General features: G+C 40.2%; 1 protein-coding gene across 5 annotated transcripts; it reads right to left on the reverse strand.

Annotated features, from left to right (window-relative positions):
* Positions 1–24,519, reverse strand: LOC119654831 (dynamin-like 120 kDa protein, mitochondrial). 5 transcript variants are annotated; one of them, XM_038060399.1, is made up of 19 exons: positions 24,358–24,519; positions 24,008–24,208; positions 23,851–23,926; positions 23,659–23,794; positions 14,109–14,225; positions 13,814–13,858; positions 13,552–13,629; positions 12,809–13,398; positions 12,656–12,754; positions 12,462–12,590; positions 12,261–12,406; positions 12,023–12,187; positions 11,749–11,927; positions 11,238–11,452; positions 4,309–4,566; positions 4,127–4,245; positions 3,980–4,064; positions 3,724–3,928; positions 1–403 (listed from the first exon to the last, which is right to left on the reverse strand). In XM_038060399.1, exons 1-19 carry the CDS (start codon positions 24,384–24,386, stop codon positions 339–341), a joined length of 2,937 nt encoding a protein of 978 aa, XP_037916327.1. In that variant the 5' UTR covers positions 24,387–24,519; the 3' UTR covers positions 1–338. The 5 variants fall into 5 exon arrangements, with proteins under 5 accessions (XP_037916327.1, XP_037916326.1, XP_037916331.1 ...); XM_038060398.1 differs by having other exon boundaries at positions 11,740–11,927; positions 24,358–24,518; XM_038060403.1 differs by lacking the exon at positions 14,109–14,225 and having other exon boundaries at positions 11,740–11,927.
* Between the last annotated feature and the right edge of the window lie 296 nt (positions 24,520–24,815).

Below are 24,815 nucleotides of genomic sequence, written 5' to 3' on the forward strand. Positions count from 1 at the left end.
TTGTTTTCAATGGATTCTCTAATTTATTCCAAATCATCATAATGAACTAAGTTTTGTATTCAAAGATCATCGAAGACTTATGTACAATGAATGATGTAAAGTGAATGAACAGAAGATCATAATATTAAAAGTAATACCTACATCATAAATAGTAGTGACTTTCTCTTAAATTCAAAAGAACAAAATATATGGTTTGAAACGAATCGACATTAGAAGCTATCTAAATAAAAATTGCTTGACCAATAAGTTGCTGTTTTCCTTAAGAAGCAGTAAAACAGTTGACACTTTTCAAGACTTGGAGCGCTGTTGACCACTATCGCGATTGAATCTTTCTCGTTTTACTTTTCTTGATTAAGAGCGTTGATGAATTCCTCTAACTTTTCTTGGATCTGGCGGACACGAACTGAAAATTGAAATAGAATGGTGTTTAAAGTAAATTTTAAAAGGTGAATGAAGTTATGGGTAATAGTTCGATCCAGTTATTTGCAGTTGGTCTCTCTATGGGAGTTGAATAGTAATTGCGATTACGTCAATATCATGAACAGAACTTATGGGCTCAATGTATAGAATTGGGCTTTACAATTAACGGTCGATACTCATTAATTGCGGCAGTGGTAGATATCATGTCCACTGATATGAATGCTGAGCTCAGGATAGACCATTTCCGCTGTGGTGCTTACAATTTCAATGTTTGTTCGGCGAAAACCATTGGTTTATACTTACACGGCCGGTAATTGCGTTAACACCTATGGACTTACGCTATGATTTCAAAAATTCAAATTTTATATCGATTTCATACCTTTTCCCAGTTACCAAATTTCCTAGGACAACACCATGGTACCTCAACTAATTACAGTATTTAGATAACGATCTTTTCGGAAAAACGATCAGAAAATTTTTAAAGACACAATAAAAGATTGATCTAACCAAATTTTCTTTTTCAAGACGTTACAAAAGATAAACCGGGTATCTCTTGTTAAATTTGATTTAAAATATATAGTTTTTATTGGGCAAACATATCGACAGTAGTCTAATAAATTCATTTTAATTAGAACACATTTATTAGACTAATTACGAAATAGTTGAACTTGTTTTTGTTTGGAATCGTTAGCCTATTTAATTCTACATATTTTGATTCATATTTAACAAGACATACTTAGCTAAATTTAGCTTTTACAGCATTTTGAAAAATTCCCGGATCATTTTTCCGAAAAGCTCTAACCCGAGCATAAATGTCAAACTTCTCTTACGGGAGGATGGAGTCTGTCGATTTAGCCAAGTTGCTTATCGGCAGAAGCTTGGCTTGCGATATTCCATCGATGACCGACAATTGCTAATAATGCTGTGAGTATGAAATAGACCCAGTGAGGAGAAGCTGGACGACCTCGACCTGGATCTTTTAGGGCTCAAGGTGGACAGCGGCATGCAGTAAAGCTCCACGTCGGAGGATGAAATTAACACTCCGACAGTGGAGAAGTGTTCCAAACACTAATAGAACCAGTGACTAGCACTAAGACAGCCCGGATAAACCTCCATCATGCACCATGCATCAGCAATAATTGCAAAAGCAAATTCCATGAATAACATTGGAATATGGCTTGCTCAAAAACCCTGGATGCAAGAGGGAAGCATGCATCAAGCATCATTCCCAAAGGAAACATAGAATATTAGTCTTTTCTTGGAGGACCTTGTGGCTGTCCAAGTCTCACTGAAGTCAGCGGAGAACTCGAGAGACAGTCGTGGCATCGGTCCCAGGAGGCGACAAACGGCATTAGTCGTTAAGCTAGTGAAGTTCTGCGAGAAGAAGACGCTACCACTTCTACTCCATTGCCAACGCCCATCACGACATCTGGAGAAGTAACGATACTAATCGAAGAGGTGAATACCTCTTGACTTAATTCTTAGTAATAAGTTAGAAATATACAGCATGGAGAACACACCAACAGCACTAGAAAAGAAGTACTAGACATAACTCTAGGGAATACTCTGACGAACGGGCTGGTCAAAAATTGGAGGGTGTCGAATGAGCCTTTTATGTCGGATCGGAGAATAATCAGATTCAACATTGAAGACAACTCGAAAATAAAAAGTAATACTAGGGAGAGCAGATTAGGACTCTTATGAAAGGCACCTAAGCAATAAAATGGCTCAACTACAAAGAGGCGCGATTAGGGAATCCAAACGGAACAGCTTCAGGGAATTCCGTGAAAGGATCGAATAAACCACAGAAGCAGCCTAGATAGCATTTATCCAGCACTACTCCAGCGAAAAATCATCATAGCGTCTCCTCTAAGAATGATACGGAGCAGCATAGCCTTGGCATATACACCAAAGACATAGAGGCGGCCAAAATTGTCCTCCATTTCGAAAGCGGGTAAAAAGAATTCCTTTCACCCTAAATCTCTCAGACAAATTTGCCTAACATCGTTCGTACTCAAAACGAGAAAGTCATAGTCTTTATTAGAACTACGCTTCAATACGAAATCATCATACATCAGTATCAACACGAATACCGGGCCATAGAAACAATTATATACTTTTTTGGACATCGAAGAAGCATCCGATAACACATCGCATACTAAGCTAGAAACATGCCCTATTTCACAAGGAAGTGGGAAACACTTTGGCTCTCTAAATGGGCACAATGGTAGAGAGTAGGCAAATAGCAGGATCGATAGATACAAATTCTATTGTCATAAACACTACCCAACATTGTCCACAGGGTGGTATACTATGACCGCTTAGGTGGAATATGGTAGTTGATGAACTCCTAGGAGAGCTAACAAATATTGGAATACAAGTTCAGTGTTACGCTGACAACGTTGCTTTAATCTGTAAGGACAAATATAAGGACTAAGAACTGGTGCAGGAAGGCAGGGCTGCGCAACTAAACTACTACTGAGGGAGCTAAGGATATCTACAGATATTGTCCGCAGGTTCTGTGCGGAGAGTGACGAAAGCTCCATACATATTCTGGGATAGTGTTCGGCACTTATACAAAGTAGGTTGAGGCACCTGAGAGAATCCTTAATACCAGATGCCAAGTAGAAATACTTTAAAGTATAATTCCTGTTGCTTGTTTGACATAGTATAGTTAATAGATACACTATAATCAATAGTTTTTCTAGGACACAGTGCAACTTCCCTCAACAGAATTTAATTATTATGATTATTTTACAACTTTGAACTCGGTTTGAATGGGGGAGGGGGCTGCGCGAATAAGATATCGCAAGAATTCACGAAACCAAATGAAGTAACTTAAACTCTTCCTGGTAACTTGAAGTTGCAAGAGCGACATTTTTACTATCCCTTACAAAGAGGGTCATGAAAATAGGTGTAGTGAGTTTAAATATCAACAGACTATGTGAAAAAGATGCAAATATTCGGCCTTTTACCCATTTAACGTGGATATTTTGATTAGACCGCACTCAAAGAAGAAAGGGATGCTATCTGCCTTTACGAGATATCCTTAGATTCTCAAGAGGCTGCGAGGGACACTAGCACTAATAACACCTATTATAACCTGAGTATTTGACACGTCTATTCCATAAACCTAGCCTTACTTATGTTACCTAACTTGAATTGTAAGATTGCTCTTCAAAAAACACTTTGGTACCATATTATTTACGAGAAAAACATTTTAAAGTTTGTAAACTCCTTAAATTTTCCATCAATTATCAACTTAATATTCAATCAAATTCATAAACAACTTCATATACTCACTTAATTCTTCTGCTAACGTAACCCGCTTTCCAGTTAATAATATTGTTTTCTTCTCCTCATCTTCACTGAATTCATCGAGAACTTCTTTGATTTCTTTATCGAGACGTCGCGCTTCCCGATTTATGACTTGTTGTCTCAAAGCGTTCGCTGTAACTTTAATGACTTGTTGTATCCTCCAAAACAGGACAATATCACTGCAGTTAATCTATGAAAAAAAAATAGTAGAGCCGCTTCAATTACGCAGAAAGTACCCTACCTCACACTCGGGGCCCTGTTGGCTGTATAGATAATAGGCTTTACGGCAATCGTATGCCCGCTGTAATGCTTGTTTCAGGAAATGTCTATGAGGAGAATTTATTTGTGAAAATTCATTAAGTAACTCAACTGCAATAGTAATTCTTACTTTCTATAAATAGGGAACCATGTTTGCCGAATGTAATCTGTGTCTACTTCAATATTTGATCGCTGCAAGTTCTTTCGAACAGTGGTAAGCTCATCGTAACTTAATGTTGGAGGATGTTTCTGTAAAATGATTTCAAATATATAGCATCCTAAAGATGTCAATTTTAACACGAGTAAACTTACATTGTCGCTACCAATTATTTTCTCCAATTCGCTTTTAACATTACGCCGTTTACATTGATCTTCTGTTAAGCTCTTCCAGTGTATCCATCTGCTGGTTGCCGATGGTCCCATCATTTCTGCGAGGGTTTCATCGGTGTGTTGCATTTTTTCTTTCACTGATGCTTCGAAGAATCGAACAGCTTGATCCCACTCTTGTTTATCGTGAACGCTACGATCCTCCAGAGTATTAAGTTGTATAACCCGCAGCATATCGACTGCCTGCAAATGATTTGAAATGAGATTTATAATTTATTTTTCAATTAATTGTGATTAACTATCAGTTAAATAAACAATTAACCAACCAACTGCACAAACCATTCCGGCAGTGCCTAAATGCATAACGTTAAAGTTGGGAACGGAGAAGTGCTTGTACATCGAAAATCATAGCCTGAATGATACATAAAATGAAAACGACCGACGCCTTATTGACTCCAAAAAAAGGAAATCTAATTATAAAGTTGAGATTCTTTTTACACAAGCGTATTCATTAAAGGACGTATACATCCCTATTATCAGAAAGACTACATTCTCATCACAAAATAAAAGTCTTCCATTCACTTGACGTGAAATCATATCATCCCTTCTGTAAATTTGAATTTGCAAAACAAAGACTAGATAATATCAGAAGAAGACAGAGCTAGACCGTAAGACGATTGCGCACGCTACTGCAGAAAACCTCGAGCGGAGTTAGAAGCAACATCTGGTGTGGTCCAAAACACGAGATCAAAACAACAATAGAAGAAGTGGCTGGATATGAATCCTAGAGCCGGAAAAAATATTATTTCGTATATCAGAAGCGATGTGTACAGACCAAGAAGACTATATACAGGAGGAGCAGGTCCAACGACAAAGGGGCACGGAATCTTACTATGCACCTTTTGGATAGAAACGAGGTAGGTAAGTGGCCTGAGACACATGTACCTAATGTATTGGTGTCTCGGTGTGTCGATGTTGCTTAGATGGTTTTCTTGTGAGTGTATCGTAACCATATCCCAGCATGAAACGGATGCATCCGAAAGAATAATCTTGGATGCAACTACTTATTTCCTCCTCATTTCTAGGAGAGCATGGCTCAACTTCCGAGAATGTTGCACGTATTTGCTTCCACCAAACTTCCGATGAAGGAATTCTGAAGCAGCACTCGCTCAATGATTGCATTAAGATCCATTACCACTAATTTGAAATAAATCTTTACGGAAATTCTTCTTTTGGTTCCCGCTAGGGTGTGCGAAGCCATAAACAGGTGTACAATATCAATTATTCGCAGCAACTCGCAGCCATGTGCTCGCAATCATGTGGACGCTGCACACGGTTCTAACAGCCTTTATGCCCGAAATTTTGTCGACGCAACTCCTAGCGTGATCGAAAATATGGAAGGATTTTCCATCTCCATAAAATTTCAAGGAATGCACTGCGAGTTGAATCTTCTTGGCACAGATAATACATAAGGGAAACATAAAGGGAAGGAGAGAGAACTATGAAACTCTGTGACGAGCAGCTAACAAAATAAAACAAAAGAATCATATAAATTTTGAAGACGAATAGAGCAAATTGGTGACGAAGTCACAAATCGTAAAGTACTCTCTGTAAAAAAAATAATGAATCGCGCAACCATTTCAAAGAGCTCCATTACCCCTCGCACGGAAAACAGTCGGGAAGGCACAAACGATCAGCAAACTGCAGCGCCTTGATGATATTCCTCTAAATTAGGTAGTCAATGAGCCATACAACGCATATATAATTCACTTTTTTTTTCTATCTGGAATTATCCCCGGGAAAGGAGTAGTTGTAATGCAAATTAGAAAGACACATTTTTTGTATGTTCTATAGAATTTTAACCAAATTATTGAAATAAGAAACTACGACGATAAGATGATTAGCGAATACCGTGAAAAGTATTCATGAGGCAACAAGGGGCTAGTGTTAGGAATTGGACATTGACTTCCACTTAATATTCATTTACTTCAAGCAAACATATGACAGAATTGCGCGAAACGTACTGCACAAAATAATACTTAACTTGGAAACCCCAATCCGACGTCAAATCACGATATAAATTCCACTACCTCCAGTGAGATTTGAACCGCGACCTTCCGTACGACAGCCTCGTGGTTTAACCACTCAGCTATCCAGACACTGCAACTTTTTTTAGGAGTTGTAAAAACAGGATTTCTCTCTGCGGCAGGCGATGGAAAAACTGTTGGAATATGGACAACAGTTGCACCATCTGTTCATCGACTTTAAAGCCGCCTATGATAGCATAGCCAGGGTAAAACTATTCACGGCCATGAGAGAATTCGGTATCCCGACGAAATTAATAAGACTGACTAGGCTGACCCTGACCAATGTGCGAGGCCAGATAAAAGCAGCAGGATCACTCTCAAGACCATTCGACATCAACAACGGTCTACGACAAGGGGATGCGCTATCATGCGTCCTCTTTAACCTGGCCCTCGAGAAAGTGATCCGTGATGCTGAGGTGAATGCAAGAGGTACGATCCTCTTCAAGTCCACCCAACTACTGGCCTATGCTGACGATATCGACATCATGGGAAGAACCACCCGAGACGTACAAACTGCCTTCATCCAGATCGAGCAGGCGGCGCGAGATCTTGGGCTGCACATCAATGAAGGCAAGACAAAATATATGGTGGCAACGTCAGCACCGAAGACGAATCAACCAACAACATCAAACCGCACTGGTCAAACACAAGCACGAACAAGAATAAGAATAGGGGAATACAACTTTGAGACCGTTGACAATTTCTCCTATCTAGGGTCGAAAATCACAACCGATAACAACTACGATGATGAAATCCGCACACGGTTGTTGTTAGCCAACAGAGCCTATTTCAGCTTACAAAGACTATTCCGCTCGAAACCTCTCACCATAGGGTCAAAGCTCTTACTGTACAAGACTATGATCTTGCCAGTCCTCATGTATTCCTCGGAAACTTGGGTTCTTAGCAAGAAAAATTGCGAACTCTTGGCCGCGTTCGAGAGAAGAATCCTCCGAAGAATTTTTGGCTCCCTACATGAGGATGGACGATTCCGTAGCCTACACAATGACGAAATCTATGAGCGATACCATGACCGTCCGGTTGTGGATAAAATCCGGCTCAATAGGTTACGGTGGGCGGGTCACTTAATCCGTATGGATGAAGATGATCCCACCCGGAAAGTCTATAAGGGCAATATCTATGGTAGGAAAAGAAGACGAGGCAGACCCTGCCTAAGATGGAGCGATGGCGTGGGCCAGGACGCCAGACAGCTTTTAGGGATATCGAATTGGTGGACCTCGGCGCAAAACCGGGATGTCTGGAGTTCCTTATTAAGGCAGGCCTAGACCGGATACCGGTTGTTGCGCCGTTGATGATGATGAAAAACAGGGTCTAGCTAAGGCTAAGCTTTGGTCTGAACTGTGGGCGGATTTACGTTGAATATAATTCGCACCCTTGTCGTGTTTTGCGAATTAATAAAGGGAGCGTATAACATCTGCGAGCCGCTTTGGTCACGTTGCTTCTAGGGCAGAGGTTAGGCAGCGTCTGATGAGTTGCCTCTGCTCTGGCACGAAACCGTAGCCGTCGTTGTCCCTTTTACTTAGCAGGAAAACTCAAAAACTCCAGGAAGTTTCAGTCACAACGCATTACTGATCAGACTTAAAAATTTGAGGATAAGAACGAAGACTCAAAATGGTCTGAAACAGGAAACCCAAGTAACCGTCAAAAAGTAAAAACTTAAATAAAGATCGTAGTTAGCTTGGCCGGTTTCTTCACTATAAACATAACATAAAACCGCTTTACTACGGTTTATTAACCGCTACTATGACAGAAATCTTTAGAAGCAGACATTTATGCGGAATTAGACAATTATACAAGATCCAGATGCTCCATTGACCTTATTTGATCTATTATATTCGATTTTGCATGATAGATGGTATATTACTTGAGTTTGAAGTGTGGTCGCTAAATCAAAACCTCACCACATCTCCATATATGTTCATCAAGGAAGTGCGTATGTAAATTATGGTTATCTACCATTCTACAACAAAGCTGGTCTAAGACACCTTTAAAATTTGGAATAAACAGCTCATGCAGCATTCTCTATGGTTAAATCCGCGAAAAAGATTCTGATGACTGATTCCAATGAGATCGGCACGATCATTGTCAGTCAAAACAATACATCAATGTGTATCTTGTTCTCTCCTTTGTGGATTTTATAGATTATTATCATCACATTTAATGTTGTGCATGGTAAACCTACTGTAGCGGGATCCACCGGAGTAATCGAATCCAGGACAACGAAATCGAGAGGTTCATGCTCAAACAACTCAGCCATTATATCATCAACGCACCAATATATATATATATATGGTTGCTATTCACCTCCTGTTGGGGTATAGGGCGTCAACAACACCTATCCGCCTTCGCTTGGGGTTTGTTGAAATGAACGAGTATTCTTCAAAATGTCCCAGACCACGTTTGTTTTGAATTGCGCTCTTGAGCTTGTTTAGGGTTGTACAGTATCGTATTGCATTGTCTCCCCCTAAGGCAGAAATTCGATGCAAATTATCCATTCTGGTTCCCAAAACCTAGTGGCCACGGCTTTTAACCTAAAGTTGAAATTTTGAATTTTTTGATAGATGGGGAAGTGGTGTGTCTGCAACCCTAGAGACAATAGAGCTTAGAAAATTTTCAATTTTACAATTCAAATCGTTTAAGCAACTCATAAACGCTAGCGACAGAACACATTGCGCTGTAATGATTTCATGTAAAAGAATTCTGGAGAGTTATAGAAACATCGTAAAAATGTCATCCAATGTCGATCACCGACTTTTACGAACAGCTTTCTCAACTCTTTCAGCTACTTATTGTTCAACAATTCCTTCCACACCTTTGACCGTCATAAAAATTCGTTCTGTTTTACTAAGCGCACAGCATCACTTGAACACAATCGTCTGGTTCGTTACATGTTCAACATAAACAATTTTTACCCTTGAAAAAATGCAATTGATGTTTAACTTTAGCGAGAAGAGACTCAATGCACTCCCCGTGTTGGACGTGGACATATTTCACACAAACGGACACTATAGTGCGAGTTTTCATACTCACAAGGTCCCGCCTGTTCAAAAGAAGCTCCACTACCACTTAGTGCTGCCGGCTTTGAAAAGTAATTTCTCACAAAATGAGTGGGCAACCAATATTCTTAATTTCTAGACGTGATTTTTAATACCAAAATTTGAATAGTTATAGAATTGTACAAGCTCAGACAGCTAAGATCATCGGGAATAAAGAACTGCATAAAGTTGAAAAAAATTGTGCAAACTTGGCCATGAAAATCTATCAGCCCTTAACTGCAGTGCCAATCAATATCTTTCATTTGATACTCTACATGAAAGTATTCTGTGAAAAAAAATTTTACACGGCCCTTTAGCATGTATAGGGAGCCCCCTTTCAAACTCAACACAAAATTTCCTCACAAGCTGAATGTAGACATTCACAGAACACATATCCAATAAATCAGTTGTGGCAGATAGACGGACATTGAACCGGTATTAATAAGGTTTTGTTTTATACAAAACCTTAAAAACAGTCCGACCAATTTTTCTTTGAATACCAAATAGTCGCCCCAGCGATGCGTAAGCTCAACTAGGATCGACTCTGCATGATCCGCCCTTTTCCAGAGCGTGATATCCCGTTTTAGGCGAGTGGAAAAACAACACAGATGGATAGTCCCCCCTATTACCGATCGAGGACCTTAACTTATCAGCTTGTTAACGTCCGTAAAGTTGAGCCTAACGGTTATGGACGTGTCAAACTCATTTTTAATACTAAGACCTTTCATCCTGCAAACCAGGCTCTACTGTTGCGGCATCATGAGAGGTATTCTGCTCTCCACGTCGGAACATGATATCGTTAGTAAGGCATCTTCCCCAACCAAAATTGTCTATGCCACACGCATGCGTAGTCGGAATCCTTCAAATTCTGAAGAATTCATACCCACGTGATCCAAGAAAGCCGTTTTCTATGGTGCTGATTTCCTTTCTAAAATCATCTTCAAACATTGCGTCCTAAAGGGGGTGATGGGTACGGGAACGTGGGCGTAGGATTCAAGAAAGGCATTCATTTTCTCAAATTAAAATTTCCAATGATTTCTGCTATCACCACAAATCGATCGCAGACATCACTCTTTTCGACGCAACAAACACGGCATGGTCCTGGAGCAAGCTGGACTGTTTTATCTAAAACAGCCACCACCATATCCTTGATCAATTGAAATGTAGCCAAATGGGCTTTAGGATGATCGCACAGACAGTAAACCTTCAAATAGCTGCTGTTCACATCATGATGACAAAGATGTGAAAGCTGCACTTCAAGATTGTTCCTAAATGAATCTTCGAAACGTGTTCGAATTTAGTTTAACTTTTTAGAGTTTGAGTATAAACAAGAGAACAATGTGCTGATCAACCACAAATGAGATACATGCGAAATCAAGCGCTCTTTTGATACTTCTATAGAGCTCGGCAGGTTTATAAAAGTAAATTATAGTCCCCATAGAAATTTGAATACCAATGATGATATGAATAGTAAAAGCGTTGTTTTCTGCAGCTTTTATCGCTTTATAATTGAGCACAAAGCATGTCGTAGTGTCTCGACTGAGGGGCACCAAACCAGACCAATCGCATGGTAATAAACCGAGCTTTGAGAATTGCTGTTCAGACGTAGACCACTTGTGATTGCAGGACAAATGTTTACTCTCAGTAGCATTATTTCTCTAAGAAAATGATAAAGTTAAATACTTTTATCTATCAAAATCTATCGAGTTAAAAAAATCATTTCGGAAAATATCATCATAGAATGGAATATGTAGCAAATTTAAATTTAACTTACTTTGTCTTCCCAAGAATGCCTTCGAATAGCCTCATCAATCACAGCCGTCTTCAAATTATCGAAAATATCGTCGTGATCTGGTGACTTTTTAGCCTTTTCAATGAGATCTGTGAATTCTTGCTGTAATCCTTCCCAACCAGATTCCACGGATTTAGCTGGTAAAGCCTGCTCTGCCCATTGTCTCAGTTTTATATCCACCATGGTATTAAATGAATCTGTGAATGAGAATGTTGTAAACATAGTTTCCTAAACTTATCCGCAAAATAAAAGAAGCTAAGAAGATTAGTTACATAAAAATAGCCAAAAAAGGAAAATTTCGATAGTCAAAAGTGAAATTTGAAAGTTTAGGTGGCTAGTGTGCGAAATCAAACAAAAACACAACACTCAAGTTCGACGAAAAGCCCAATGCGTGGAAATTATGAGTTGTTTTCAATTCGGTCGTCAATCACAAAACAGCGGGAAACGAACAGAAACGAAATAAAAGAAAAAATAATTATATTACTTTGAGAACCTGACTGTGCGGCTGGCAGGTAAATATTCTCAAACACGTAATTAGAGACTTTCTCCCAGAGTTTAGCGTTCAACACTTCCTCCCATTTCTTGGCTGAGATTTGCGATAGATTAACAACTTCATCTAATATTTCTCCTTTGGCTTTTTCGAACAATTCATCTCGGCCTGATTCACGGAGCCTGAAAATACAGAATTGGGTAGAATATTTGTTTAATTCCTGAAAATTTATTCCTATCCGAAATATTTTGTTAATGTAATAGTGTAGTGTAATCACCTTGGGAAGTTATTTTTCCACTCTGTTTCTAAATTGAACCGAGTGGCTTTGAAAGCGTCCGCCTGTTGTTCAATTGTTTCTCGCACCATTTTCCAAAATCTGTCGGCTACAGCCAAACTAAGATTCCTGGTTGTAACTTGATGCGGCATTATAACACCACGTCGACTGAAATATGAACAGAAATAGAAAAAATTCGAACTGTGATCTACTTAAGAACAAAAGAATTATTGAAACATACTGGAATAGTTTTGAATTCTTGAAGAATCGTTCCTCATAGTCCCGAATTGCATCAATGCTGTCATCTTTACGACCCCGCCCAGTCACTACAGCGTAATATCCAAGTGCTTTCATTGGAAACAGTTTTCCAGACAGAATTTTTCGTATCTTTGAAAGGAATTTTATCAGATATTTGGTTTTCTTTTCGGAATAGAGGGTTTACCCTATCAGGATCAGCCAACTCTTCAGCTAGATCAACTTTGGTTAAGACAAATATTGTTCGCTTTCCTAATGGATCACATTGGGCTACCAAGTCAGTAACGTTGCTACGTTCAGCGTCCACTGAACCGTCCTAGAAAAAGAAGAATCAATCGAAAATTTAAATCTTGTTTACTTTTGCTGAAAGCAATGGCTTACCTGTATGCACAATATGATAGCATTCGGATTGCTCATATAATGTCTCGTCATTTGATGAATAGAATCCTTTGTATCTGCTGCCATGTCAACGGTCATCGTCTGTAAAAAATAAATTCAACAAACGACCCTTCTAAATACTGATAGCAATATTACAGAAATGATTCCAGGCAAATCGATTAGAACCATCCTTTGCAATCCAGGACCCTTCACTGTCATCGAGATCACCTCATTACTAACTGTCTTTCCGCCGCGAACTGATGCCCGCATTCTTAATTCCACTTCGCGACGAAGGTCAGACAAATCTCCTTCTTTCGTCAAATCATACTCCCTGTCAGAATCCCTAAATTGCGCAACGTGATATGGCCCTTCTGAAAGTGTCACTTTCACTGGAGCTCTCGTCATCATTTCACCACTGCCCCGAGGGAAGATACGTGCTTGTGCAATTGATTCGAGAACAGAGGTTTTACCGCTACTCTGGTCTCCAACTACAACTACACGAGGAAGATGGTCAGCAGTGGAATAGCTACTGTCATAGCCGGACAGTTCATCTAAAACTTCGGAATACATGTCGATGAGGGACTTTTTGATTTTTCTGGTTGAAGTTTTGCGATTTGTTTTTAAAATTAGGTATTGTTGCCTGAGATCACGATTTTCTTTTTCAAGTTTCTCCAGTTCGCGTTGGTATTTGATTTGAACGTTCATGATTTCCGTTTGAAGAGTTTCCACTTGACTTTGTAATGTTTCTACGAAAAAAATATGAGACAGAAATCAAATGTATGAATATGCACTATTGTAATTTCCCAAACATATTGAAAACATGCAGTTTTTTTCGGGCAGAAGTGAGAGAAAGTCGAGGGTAAACCTCAAATCACGAATCGATATCAAGTACAACTTACCATATTTCTTTCGCCCCTCATCCGGTGACAAACCGATAGCACTGACTGTATTTCGATTCTTGATATCTTCCTTAGTAACTGGAATCGATAGAAGCAAAATTAGCGCATCACAATACGAACAAATTCGCTTCAATAAATTTCAACAACTGAAACAGCATGCAACAGATTTCAAGAATGATTGAGACACTATTCCAATGAAAACACGAAATTATCGAATTGATAATTGAATGTGAGTAAATTCACGTATTTCAGGTCTAATTACCTCCATATATATCGGAAACGAATTCAGACAATTTTTGGAAAGAACCTAAAGAAAAGACGAAATTAAATTTGTTAATAAGACTCACGTTAAAACGTTAAAATAATCTTTGTCAATGATAAAGTTCTAGAAATCAACTAAGAAGCGAGAGAATTTGCGATTTTTTATGTGTAGATTATGCTCTTGATCATTCTTGAACACTTAAGACAGAAAACAAAAGTAATGAGTTTGGATGAGGCTACGAAGTGAAGATTAATTTAGATTTTTTGATTCATGGCATTGAGCCGTTACAACATACTGTCAATCTGTTTGTTGTCCTGATGTTCAGCTGCTTCAATTGCATTATCTAATCTGCTATCAAACCACGATCGCCACTCCGACATTTTTTCCTCGCCTAGCTGTTTTAAACGGGGATCTAAAACAATATACAGCGCCGACATTAATAAATGCCTCAGAAGATTAGTGCTTTGTTATTTCAGAAAGCGAAAAATTTACTATTTGATGGGAAAACAACACCTAATGAGCTAAAAAAGGTTAGTGAAAAATGACTCTCAGCTACTCTCTACGATGAAGCTAAATCATTCAGTCCTATGTGGGTTAGCTTGTCAAAAATTCCTAATTTTCTTGTTAGTTTAAGATTTGTAAGTGATATGTAAATAGTTCCCAGAAAATTAAAGAAGACAAAAAAATACTTAACGCTAACAGTAAGTTTAACGTTTACCTAAGAAATATCAAAATTATTAGTTTTTAAACATGATCAGCGTCATCATCAGCGGCGTGATACCGATGTTCGGTTGATAAGTCCATTTTTTAACCGCTTTCTTCAGGTCTAAACTTGGCCGGAGCAAGTTTTTTGCTTTAGGATTGAGGGGTGCTGAGTCCGAATCCATTTGGTGATGCACCAGAAAAAATAGTGACACTCTTCCTCCCATTTTTTTAATCCACGAATTTCTCTGGATATACGACGGGGGACCCAAAAAAAAAACGGGAATTTCGTCATAACTTCTTTATTTTTCAATATTTTTGCACCAAATTTTGATCACCTTCAAAGTACTACAACGCACTTCTCCAAACGATTATTCCATTGTTCAAAACATTTTTTAAATTCACTCATCGGGATGTCCTTTAAGCCAAACCTTCCAGCGATTTTTGTTTCACCTCCTCCACAGTGGCAAAACGCTTTCCTTTCATATTCTTTTTGAGTCGTATCCATAGTACCACGATTCATTACCAGTAATCACCTTGGAAAAAAATTCAGGGTCCTCTTTGAGCTGATTTTGAAGCTCAAAGCATGCCTGAAGTCGACGCTCCCTTTACTCATCTGTGAGAAGGCGTGGGACGAATCTGGCTGAAGGGTTGCATGTGCAAATCTTCGGATAAAATTCTCTGAACTGAACTCCATGACATTCCCGACATCTGAGAGAGTTGATCAATGGTTCGGCGACGGTCTTCAACGAGGGCATTGATTTTGTCGACATTTTTAGGACGTTGAGGGGCGTCCTGAAGGAAGTTAGTGTTCAATAGACATTTCTCCATTTTTAAAACATGAAAACCAATCGTAAACTCTGGTTTTACTTAAGGCAGCATCCCCATAAGCAGTCTTAAGCACTACAATAGCTTCCGTGGCCAATTTTCCCAACAGGAAACAAAATTTCACAGCTGCGCGTTGTTCTCGACAATCTGCCATTACGTTTTCGCCGAAATGTAAAAAGTTGTTTTACTAAAAAAAATCTCACAGGCGAACCGATGCACTCACAGCGACACAACTTCGCACACTGATGCAGGTGGCGTAACACTAACGGACATGTGGTCAAACAATAGGTTCCCACACTCTCCCTCCCCACAACAATGTAATTTTCCGAACTTATGGGTTCCCCTCGTATTAGTATATAAGGAAGCAATCAACATTTAGGATCCGCTTCAATCGCACGGAGATGAGACAGCGCCTGATGAATTGCCTCTATACTGGACGAAATCGCAAGTCGTCTTGTTTAAAAAAGTTACGTGGATAGAGAAATCCAAGGACCAAGAAAAATGGTTGCGTATGTCATCAAGTGGATGCGGACTCAGGACCTCTAAATCCTTAAAAAAATGTAATCATATACATCATCATCATATACATCATATATATCATTCACGAAATGGAAATGACAGCGACGATTTACCGTTGTAAAAATTAGATTCGGGCTTCTTGTTTTAATTCAGAATCAATGTGATAGATCCAGGTCTCATCCACAGTGATAAATTGACGCATAATTTTTTCCTAAAACGCTCCAAATGTTGCCGAGAAAGTCGCATTCGGATGCGTGTTTTTCCAATATTGAAGAATGCGGCATCCATTGCGCCCATAGCTCTCTGGAGTCCGACCGATTGGGAAAGCAATCACGAATAGTACGCTACCTGTTTCCTGTGAACAGTTGTTTAGAAATGTCTTAACAGTTACTATGCAAAGGAATCTCGAGCAACGCTACAGAGAAAAATTTTTCTTCAACTTGGAAACCCACCAAGAGTACCTTCGATTTGATTACGCAGACCTACGGAAATGCTGTCATGAGTCGCTCAAGTCCTTTTGAGTAGCACAAGTTGTTCCGGAGAGAGATGGGCTCGTCGAGGATAACGAACGCAGTGTTCTCCAGTCAATGTCAAGACTTGATGAAAATGCTACGAAACTGAAACAAATTTTGAATTCTAAACTATAGTGAAGTGACGCCTTTCCTTCCGTTCAAACCATCTACGCAGAAAGTGTGCGCCAAGTTTGTCCCAAGAATTTTGAGTGATGAGCAAAAAGCGAATCGTTTCGATTTTCACCAGACCCGATTTTTATCTCTAACGTGAGTGTTGGAGACGGAACCTGGTGTTTTCAGTACGAACAGGAAACAAAACGCCGAAGTTCGGAATGATACATACAATCAATATCATCAAAATACCGTAAAAGACCTGAATGAGCAAGTCCAACAGAAAACCATACTTCTGATTTTGTTTTATCACCATGGTGTTATTCGTACTGAGTTTTTGCATACCGGGGAAACCGTGAATCCATGGTCTCACGCGGAAGCGTGTGAAAATGAATTAGCTTTATGTGAACAGACTTTACCAGTTCGTGGAAGCTCCACACGACAATGCGCCGTGCCACATTGCCATGTTCGTCTCGGAGAGGCTGGCTTGGTATGGCGATTATTGCTCCAATTCCTCCTTAAAGCCTTCTCCTAGCCTGGAAGGGGCAATGAAACTACAACAATCCGACCGTATAGAAGACGTCCAAACCTCCGTAACAAAAACTATTGGCAGTATTCTATCAAATTTTCCACGATCGGTGCAACCCCATATCGATTGCGGATATCCTCATTTCGGATGTGATCAAAACGTGTCACGCCACTAGTCCCACGCAATATCTTTGTCTCCATTACCGCAAGACGTCGTTCATTGTCTTTTATAATCGACCAACACTCAAAACCATAGAGAGCAATAGGACGGACTAGATTGCGGTAAATTTTAGATTTGAGACGTTCGTTGATACGTCGGTTACAAAGAACACCAGCTGTGGAACGCCACTGTATCCAGGTTGCATTAATGCGTGAAATAATTGCATAACATAGTTCTCCATTGACTGATAGCGTTGACCCGAGGTATTTAAATCTCTCAGCTCTGGGCAGGTCATTGCCGCTGAATTCAGTTTTATTCAGACTCAATCTGAGACCGTGTTGCATGAGGCGATCATTCCATTTCTGAACAAGTTGCTCGAGTTCATATTTGCTATTAGATGCTAGGAAAACATCATCTGCGTAAAGCAGTATATAGGGCCCCTGATTGAAGAACTCACTGAGCCACAGTGTAGGATCCCAGCTCTTCGCTTTCCAGAGCTCAGATGCGATGCCGTCAGGTCTTGTGGTTTTTCCCGATTTCATTCATTTTATTGCCTCCTCCACTTCAGTTGCGCTCACAGGTGGAATTGCTCCAAATGTCGACAATGATTGTGGAGGTGGAGGATAATCAAATTCTTCAGTTTAATTCTGCTCGAAGTATTCTCGCCATCTATCCGTTGCGGCTCGACGGTTGGTAAGCAAAGTACCGTTCTTGTCATTAACAACAACAAAAGTGTTCGATTTCCTGTGTACGTTCGTTACGGCTTTTAGCAAGTCAATACAGATCTCTCTCGCCATCCCGAGTGTCCAGTTTATCGTAAAGATTTTTGTAATGGTTCGCTCGGGTAACAGCGACCGCTTTTTTGCTTCCCGATTGGCATTCTTAAAAATTTGCCCATTAGCAGGAATTTGTGGTATTTGGGTCAAGTATCTCGGTTGATGTACCGCTTACCTGCAGAGTCCGCTTTGTAGATCATGTCTTTCATTTGGTTCCTGGATCCTTCCACATTAGTAATGGTTGGTAATCGCGTAAGTGAGATCATTTCTGCTTTCTTTTCACGAGCAAAAGGTTCCCATTTTGAAAATTCTTAAGGTTTTGTACTAATACCAACAATCAATTATTTTTTACACAATTAGTCCTCCTACTTATTGAGCACACCATGTAACACCATTAATTTGCCTTGTCCTTGCCGTTGGATGTGCGTGCAATTTTGTTGGTTTGTTTGAATCAAATTATTCTGCTTACTTTTGTTTTAGTTTAATATCACTTACATAAAAAATTAATTTGCAGATGAAAATGAACAGATGATAAACGCTAATGAATTTATATCTAACCAAAACTTTCATACCAACACTGGAAAAACTAATATGCCATTTCATACGTTTAGGTTTTCGTACAAGACATAAGATCGCTATCAGCAACTAATCAGTGTGATGGCTGGTTGAAAAGGATCCTAACGAAGCATATGCCACTCCAAAGATCCACTTCAACGTATAGATATAGGTCATAAATGGGAAACAGTTCATCATGGGGCAAGTGTAAAACCACCGAGGCCGCCAAAATTTACAAACAGACATGATATGGAAATCAATCAAGAAATATGCCGGCGGAATATTCTCGAGACCGTGGTACGTCCGTGAACCTGAATGGATTATCAGCTGGTCATTTTCCCGACTTTATCACTCCTGCGGAAATATAATACTACCTTATTCGCTCGGTCAGAATATGATGGACTATAGCCAATTTTGGAGGGTAGGGTATTCGTTGAACATTACAAAAGTTGTAGAAATTTTCTCCACTTCTACCGCTTCTTATCTCTCTTGAATATATTTTTCTATGCTTTCTCCGCCTTCTTGGATGCTCTAGAGTGCGAATGACACGGTCTGATTTTATGGTGAAACCGTCAGATATATCCCAATTTAATTATAAACTTTTTGAATTTTTAATCAATACCTAAGGAGACTTTTTTATCCACCTCATTTGCAGCAGGGAGGGTTAATGTGCATTAGATGTATAATTGTATTAAATGATAGGTTGCCAAACTGATTAACGAATGCGTGAACATAAGCAGTATAGTTTTAGGGGTAAATCGATATCAACCAGGTCCCTGGCAGACAAGTGCGATTTTTATGGTATCCTCCATTTGTCTTTTGATTTTTTGAAAGCTTTCATTTTCAATTTATTTGTTTTAAAATTTAAAAAAAAAATAATCTTGAGCAGCCCAGGTTAGATTAAGTTAGGTTTGGAGATTGGCGAGAGTCAATCTCACGCTTGATATAGTAGGTCCATTTCTATGCAACGGCCTCCTGCCTGCGGGGTTCGCAGAGAGTTTTACGAATCTGAGAACATCTTCCAGATGCAGAGAATGCAAAGTTCTTTCTTTGGGGAAAATCTCTGATATATCTTTGCCTAATGTCTGAGGATGTAGGTAGCTGCATATATATTAGGTGTCGCCTCTGCGTCTCCACATTGATTACTTATAGCATGTACCACCACCCCGATTTTTCCTATGCCCTCTTCTTAAGGGGCAATAAGTTGGGTTTTTCGCGTGAAGCGAATGAACTTGTTTCATGAAATTGGAGGCAGAGGCATGGTTGACATTGCAGCACAACATCATCGCCAAGTCGACTCGCTACGTGCTTTTTAAGACTTTGTTTGCAAAACAAAACGAATGTGAGAACAAAAAAAAGCAAAACAAAACAAAACCTTATCTAAATCGATTCAATGCCTGTCTGTCAGTCACACGCACTTTTCTCAAAAACGACTATATTGATTGACACGAAATTTGGTGAAATGGTGAGAACTGAGAACGCCCAGATATGCACTGAGTTACATCTTTCTGCATTGAGATTAAGGGGGGTTCCTCATACATGCAGAAGGGGTGTGTAATTTTTTTTTTCACCAAATATAGTCATGCTGGATATCAAATGAAAGGTCTCCATTACTAGCTGCCTCTGTACGGTGCGCAGGCCTCAAAATACTCTCCATGTCGATATCTGCTCAAATTAATTTAATAATAGTATCTTACTATTTTTGGGGGGAAATTAACTAGAAACCCCCCTTAACTTTATCCTAGAGTTATAGTTATATATTTCCAGTACTATAGATTATAGTATGAAGCACGTTACCCCCAAATTTGATCAAACTCGCAGTTGTTTATAAAGTATATTGCGGGCTGATTACACGTGACAATTGATTTTTAGATCCAGTGAGTGGGAAGTTAGATCAAGAGCGGATCGATGGAGGGAACTCGAAGGCAATGCACGATAAACACGTGAATTGCCACGACAGCCAGTTTTCGATTTGCATTCTTCGAACATGTGTATATGGAAGCACTTTATTGGGGCTTAAGAATACACTCAAAGTTTTTCCTGCTTGTCGTAAGAGATGACTAACTCTCGGATAAAAATTGACGTCACGACTACGACTTTTGGCTATCGAAAATGGACTACCATTGTTCTGGAATGTACGCACGCTCGTCGGCAACGGTAGCGAGGGTCCTGAGAATGCTCGCTTTCTCCAACTTGAGTGGAGATTCCAGCGCTAGAAGCCGGACATTCTGGGTCTAAGCAAAGTAAAATGGTGGGACTCTGGAGAGTACTCCTCTCCCCCTTGCCACCCTTATGTCAATGTACTTTTGTACTCTGGAAAGCCAAATGGTAGGAGACACGATGCCGATGCCGAGTTGTTTCTGACTTCTACCGCAAGGTACGCTCTCTTGACCTTGGAGCCGGTTTCTGAAAGACTTCTAACTGCAAGATTCCACTCCAGGTCCAGGAACATCACCATTGTAGAATGCTACACAACAACGGAGACTTCCGATCGATGAAGAGGGATGCCTCCTAAGAGCATTTAAAAGCAATTAAAGGGAGGCTTTCTAAAGATGACATTGTGAGCGTGATGGGTGATCTGAATACCAAGGTGGTATCTGACGATACTTTGCTCGAACATGTTATGGGGAAATACGATCTTGGCGACCGCAACGAGAGATTTCTGAAACTTCCAACGTCTCATCATTGTTGGCACATTGTTTCAGCACAAAGTCTGCTACAAGATCAGTTGGGTTCAACTGACCGACACCGTACGAGCAATCAGACCGACCAATTCGCGATCAGCAGTAGATTTAGGAGTTGTCTCCTGGATATGCGCAACAAAAGAGGGAGTGACACCGGCCTCGAAATGGATCACTATCTGATGGTCGCTTATGTTCGTTTACATGTTGCGTCTGTCACTTCAGGGTTGGAGAAGTACGACCCCCTAAGTCCACCACCGGACGCTTATATGACCCAGCTGCCGCTCGACAGTGGAAGAGCTAACTTGCTAATCCGGCGGTAGATATACTGAGTAACCCTTCTGAAAATATCGATGAGCATTGGGCAGCAGAACCAATAGCTATTATCAGAGCGACATATTATGGAGCAAAATGTCACATGCTGCACCGAGGCAAAACTCGGAGGATTTTGAAATCTAAAGCTGAGTCCGCTAGGGTTATATCCCGTCACCGATATTATTTGTTCTTGTTTTCTTGTTAATGGTGGCGTTCTTCATGCTGCTTTGTGCGGAGAACGTGGAGTAGTTCAATGGACGGTGGCATCTTTCCTCAAACACCTCATCTACGCTGATGACATCTGGTCATGTACCTTGGCCAAACGGCTCTGAATTTCGAGAGGCAAGTAGAATTGGATTCAAAACAAATACCAGCAAAACCAAAGTTCTCAGTCTGACGGGTCATCACACTCTCCCTACCTGCATTAAAGGGCAGATCATCAAAGGCGTCGATCAATTTATATATCTAGGAAGCGTGGTTTCTGCTGACAGTGGTTTTCTCCACATTAGAATCAAGTTGAGAATGTTCTGTGATAATGTTCTTTCTGTATTGATATATGAGAGTATCACATGGAAAGTGAACTCCATTGTTACCCAAAAGTTTCAAGTTTTCGTCAATTCCTGTCTGCGTCCTATCACCGGAGTGCGCTGGCCTGGCGCTATCTCAAAATGAGAACTTGTTTGGCGCACAGGCCTGCAGTTCGTACGCACTGTGATCGGAAGTGGTACTAGATTGTTTACACAGTAAGGACAATTGGATTGCAGGGTGACCGACGAGTGTGCCCCCAGGGGCACTTGGCGCAGAGCAGTAGGAGAGGTGCGAGCGACTCGGGAGGTCGTCGTGGGTGCGGAAGGGCATTTCAGGTAACCTCGAACGATCGCAAGTGGGAACTATATACACAAAACGACGCGGTCGTCACCCGTCACCTTAGCTGATAATTTTTAAGATGGAAAACGATGCTTTGATTTCACTCCAAAATTTTGCAGTTTTTGTGTGGACGACAGCGATGACGACAACGAAGAGTTTCGAGGTGTGATTTCAAGATCAAACCCCAATTCCATTAATTATGGTATTATCATTCTATAAATATCAAGTTTATTAAACAAATTGTTTTCCCGAGTTGCCATAATCTGGACAAATGCCGAATTTTATTTAACACTAGCACTAAGTGCCACATATTTAGGCCCAGACTATCCTATCTTCTTAAAAATGTATAGAGGTATGGTAGTGGTCGGTGGTAGATTAGTGGGAAAATCGGTCGAGAATTTCCGGCAACATCGAGTACGATTGCAGAACGGTGTATCAAGGGAAGCCGTGGGGAATTTAGATATAATAGCTGTAGCTGACAATATTATGGGAACTACAACCACTCTTTTAAGTCACAAATTTCTTTGATTTCCCAAGCCAGTAGCTCATAGTTCACCTTCTTCACCACGATTCCCCTTCATGACTCTTGTCAACTAATAGCACGTCAGGCTTGTTGCTACTATATGGCGATCAGTTGGAATTTGCCGGTCCTAGTACACTCTGTAAGCAGAATTATCGAGTACTGTCTGCGGTTATATCGGAAAAGCGGACATTTTCTCCTAATTAGCCTACGCTTGCATGCAAGATTTTGACAGATCACTTTACATACAGCGTTATAGCCATAACATTGCAGCCAGAAATCAGATGGTTCAGGCTCTCCAAAGCCAAACCACACATTCTGCACTGGTGGTAAATTATGATTATACAGAAACTGCAATAGAGGCAATGGAGACCCACTTAATATTCGGAGTGTTATAACAACAAAACGCTAGAGAAAGTTACAGCTTGCTAGCTTCTGTTAAACTGCAGAGAGTCTCACTTCTTCATCGATCGACACCAGTTATCGGCACGTCGACAGTACAATGCTTCACCCGCTCGCTCGCGCGTTCATTGCTTCCCAGGCATAACGCTAGAAGCGAATAGATATCAGTTTCCTGTGCGAATGCCAATAGCAAACCATCTGCATTTCTTTATTGTCTTATTAGAAACGACGCTGCGTCCTAATAACAGTTGGTGTTCATCGAGCCAAAACCATGACCATATCTGAGATTTGATTGGACGGTGAAATGATTTTGTTATATCTGCGTCCACTACGTCTTCATGCACTTTGATATAATTGCGGCATACTCACCAATTTGAACTGCATTAGCAACTGAAGCCGTCATCTGCCCGAGATTCTTTGAAAAGGCGACCCATTGCTCATTGTCCGGCATGAGATCCTCGAGCCACTTCATGTCGGGGAGTCCATCTTTCCACTCCTCATATTTCTGTGGGAAAAGTTTGGGTCAATACCTTGCCATTTGCCATGGTCCTTAATCCTTACTTTATTAAGTGTCATTCCGCCTCCAATCGCCCCGCCTAAAACTAAATATCGAAGTTTCAATGCACCACGGATGACCCTAGAAGTGAAACACCAAAGATTGTTGTGAAATGAGAAATATCTGACCAAGTTGAAGTGGACACTAGGTGATTTTATTTACCTGGCGATGATCATCCCGTAGCCCCTCACGGACAGCAGTGGAACCCCAACCATCAACTGGGGCTGCTGATTGAGTTGGAGAATTCTTCGATGATACGTAGGACGACCATGGTGTGATCCATTCCCGCCAGAAAGCGACGTGAAATTCAAGCGCTTCACACCCAGCAGAAGAGGCCGCACAACGCGCGACTTCGCCCTGACTCTACAATGGGAACAATCATCGGAACTGGACTTTAGCAAAATCGATAATTATTTATGTAACAAACAAATCGGCAACTTGTCATTAGCATTCGATTTGAGGTTACATCGGATGGAAAGCTGGAAAATAAACATTGTCAGCTGAATATTTACCCAAATTTTCCACGTAGAATCTGCGACATGTTTTCTCTTTGAATTCCTTTAGCCAATTGGTAGTATCCTTTAAATCATACTTTCTTAAAAAATCCGATTTTTCTCGCCGCACAGGATGACACTCCCGATGCTGTCATACGTATGGAAAAGAACACCGTGCGAAATGTCAGTGAAGAGACTGACGTTTAGTTGAAAGCGGGGCACAATCGGATGCACGGGAATCTTCGTTACACGGTTCTGTGGTTCTTGGTTACATGAGCGAAGAAGTTTACATAATTGGATGAAAAATAACAAGTTCAATATGATAAAAAAAGATTGGAGTTCTTTCCTAAACTCCAACCACAAAACTACAAACTCTGAATGCTTTATTTTAATAATCACTATTTGTTGCATATCAATCATCTGTAAACTGAATACTCGGCTGCGAAAATTCAGCTGGCAATTCCCTATTTGAACAT

This window comes from Hermetia illucens, chromosome 4 (assembly GCF_905115235.1).
Source record: "Hermetia illucens chromosome 4, iHerIll2.2.curated.20191125, whole genome shotgun sequence".
In the NCBI taxonomy this organism is placed as follows: domain Eukaryota; kingdom Metazoa; phylum Arthropoda; class Insecta; order Diptera; family Stratiomyidae; genus Hermetia; species Hermetia illucens.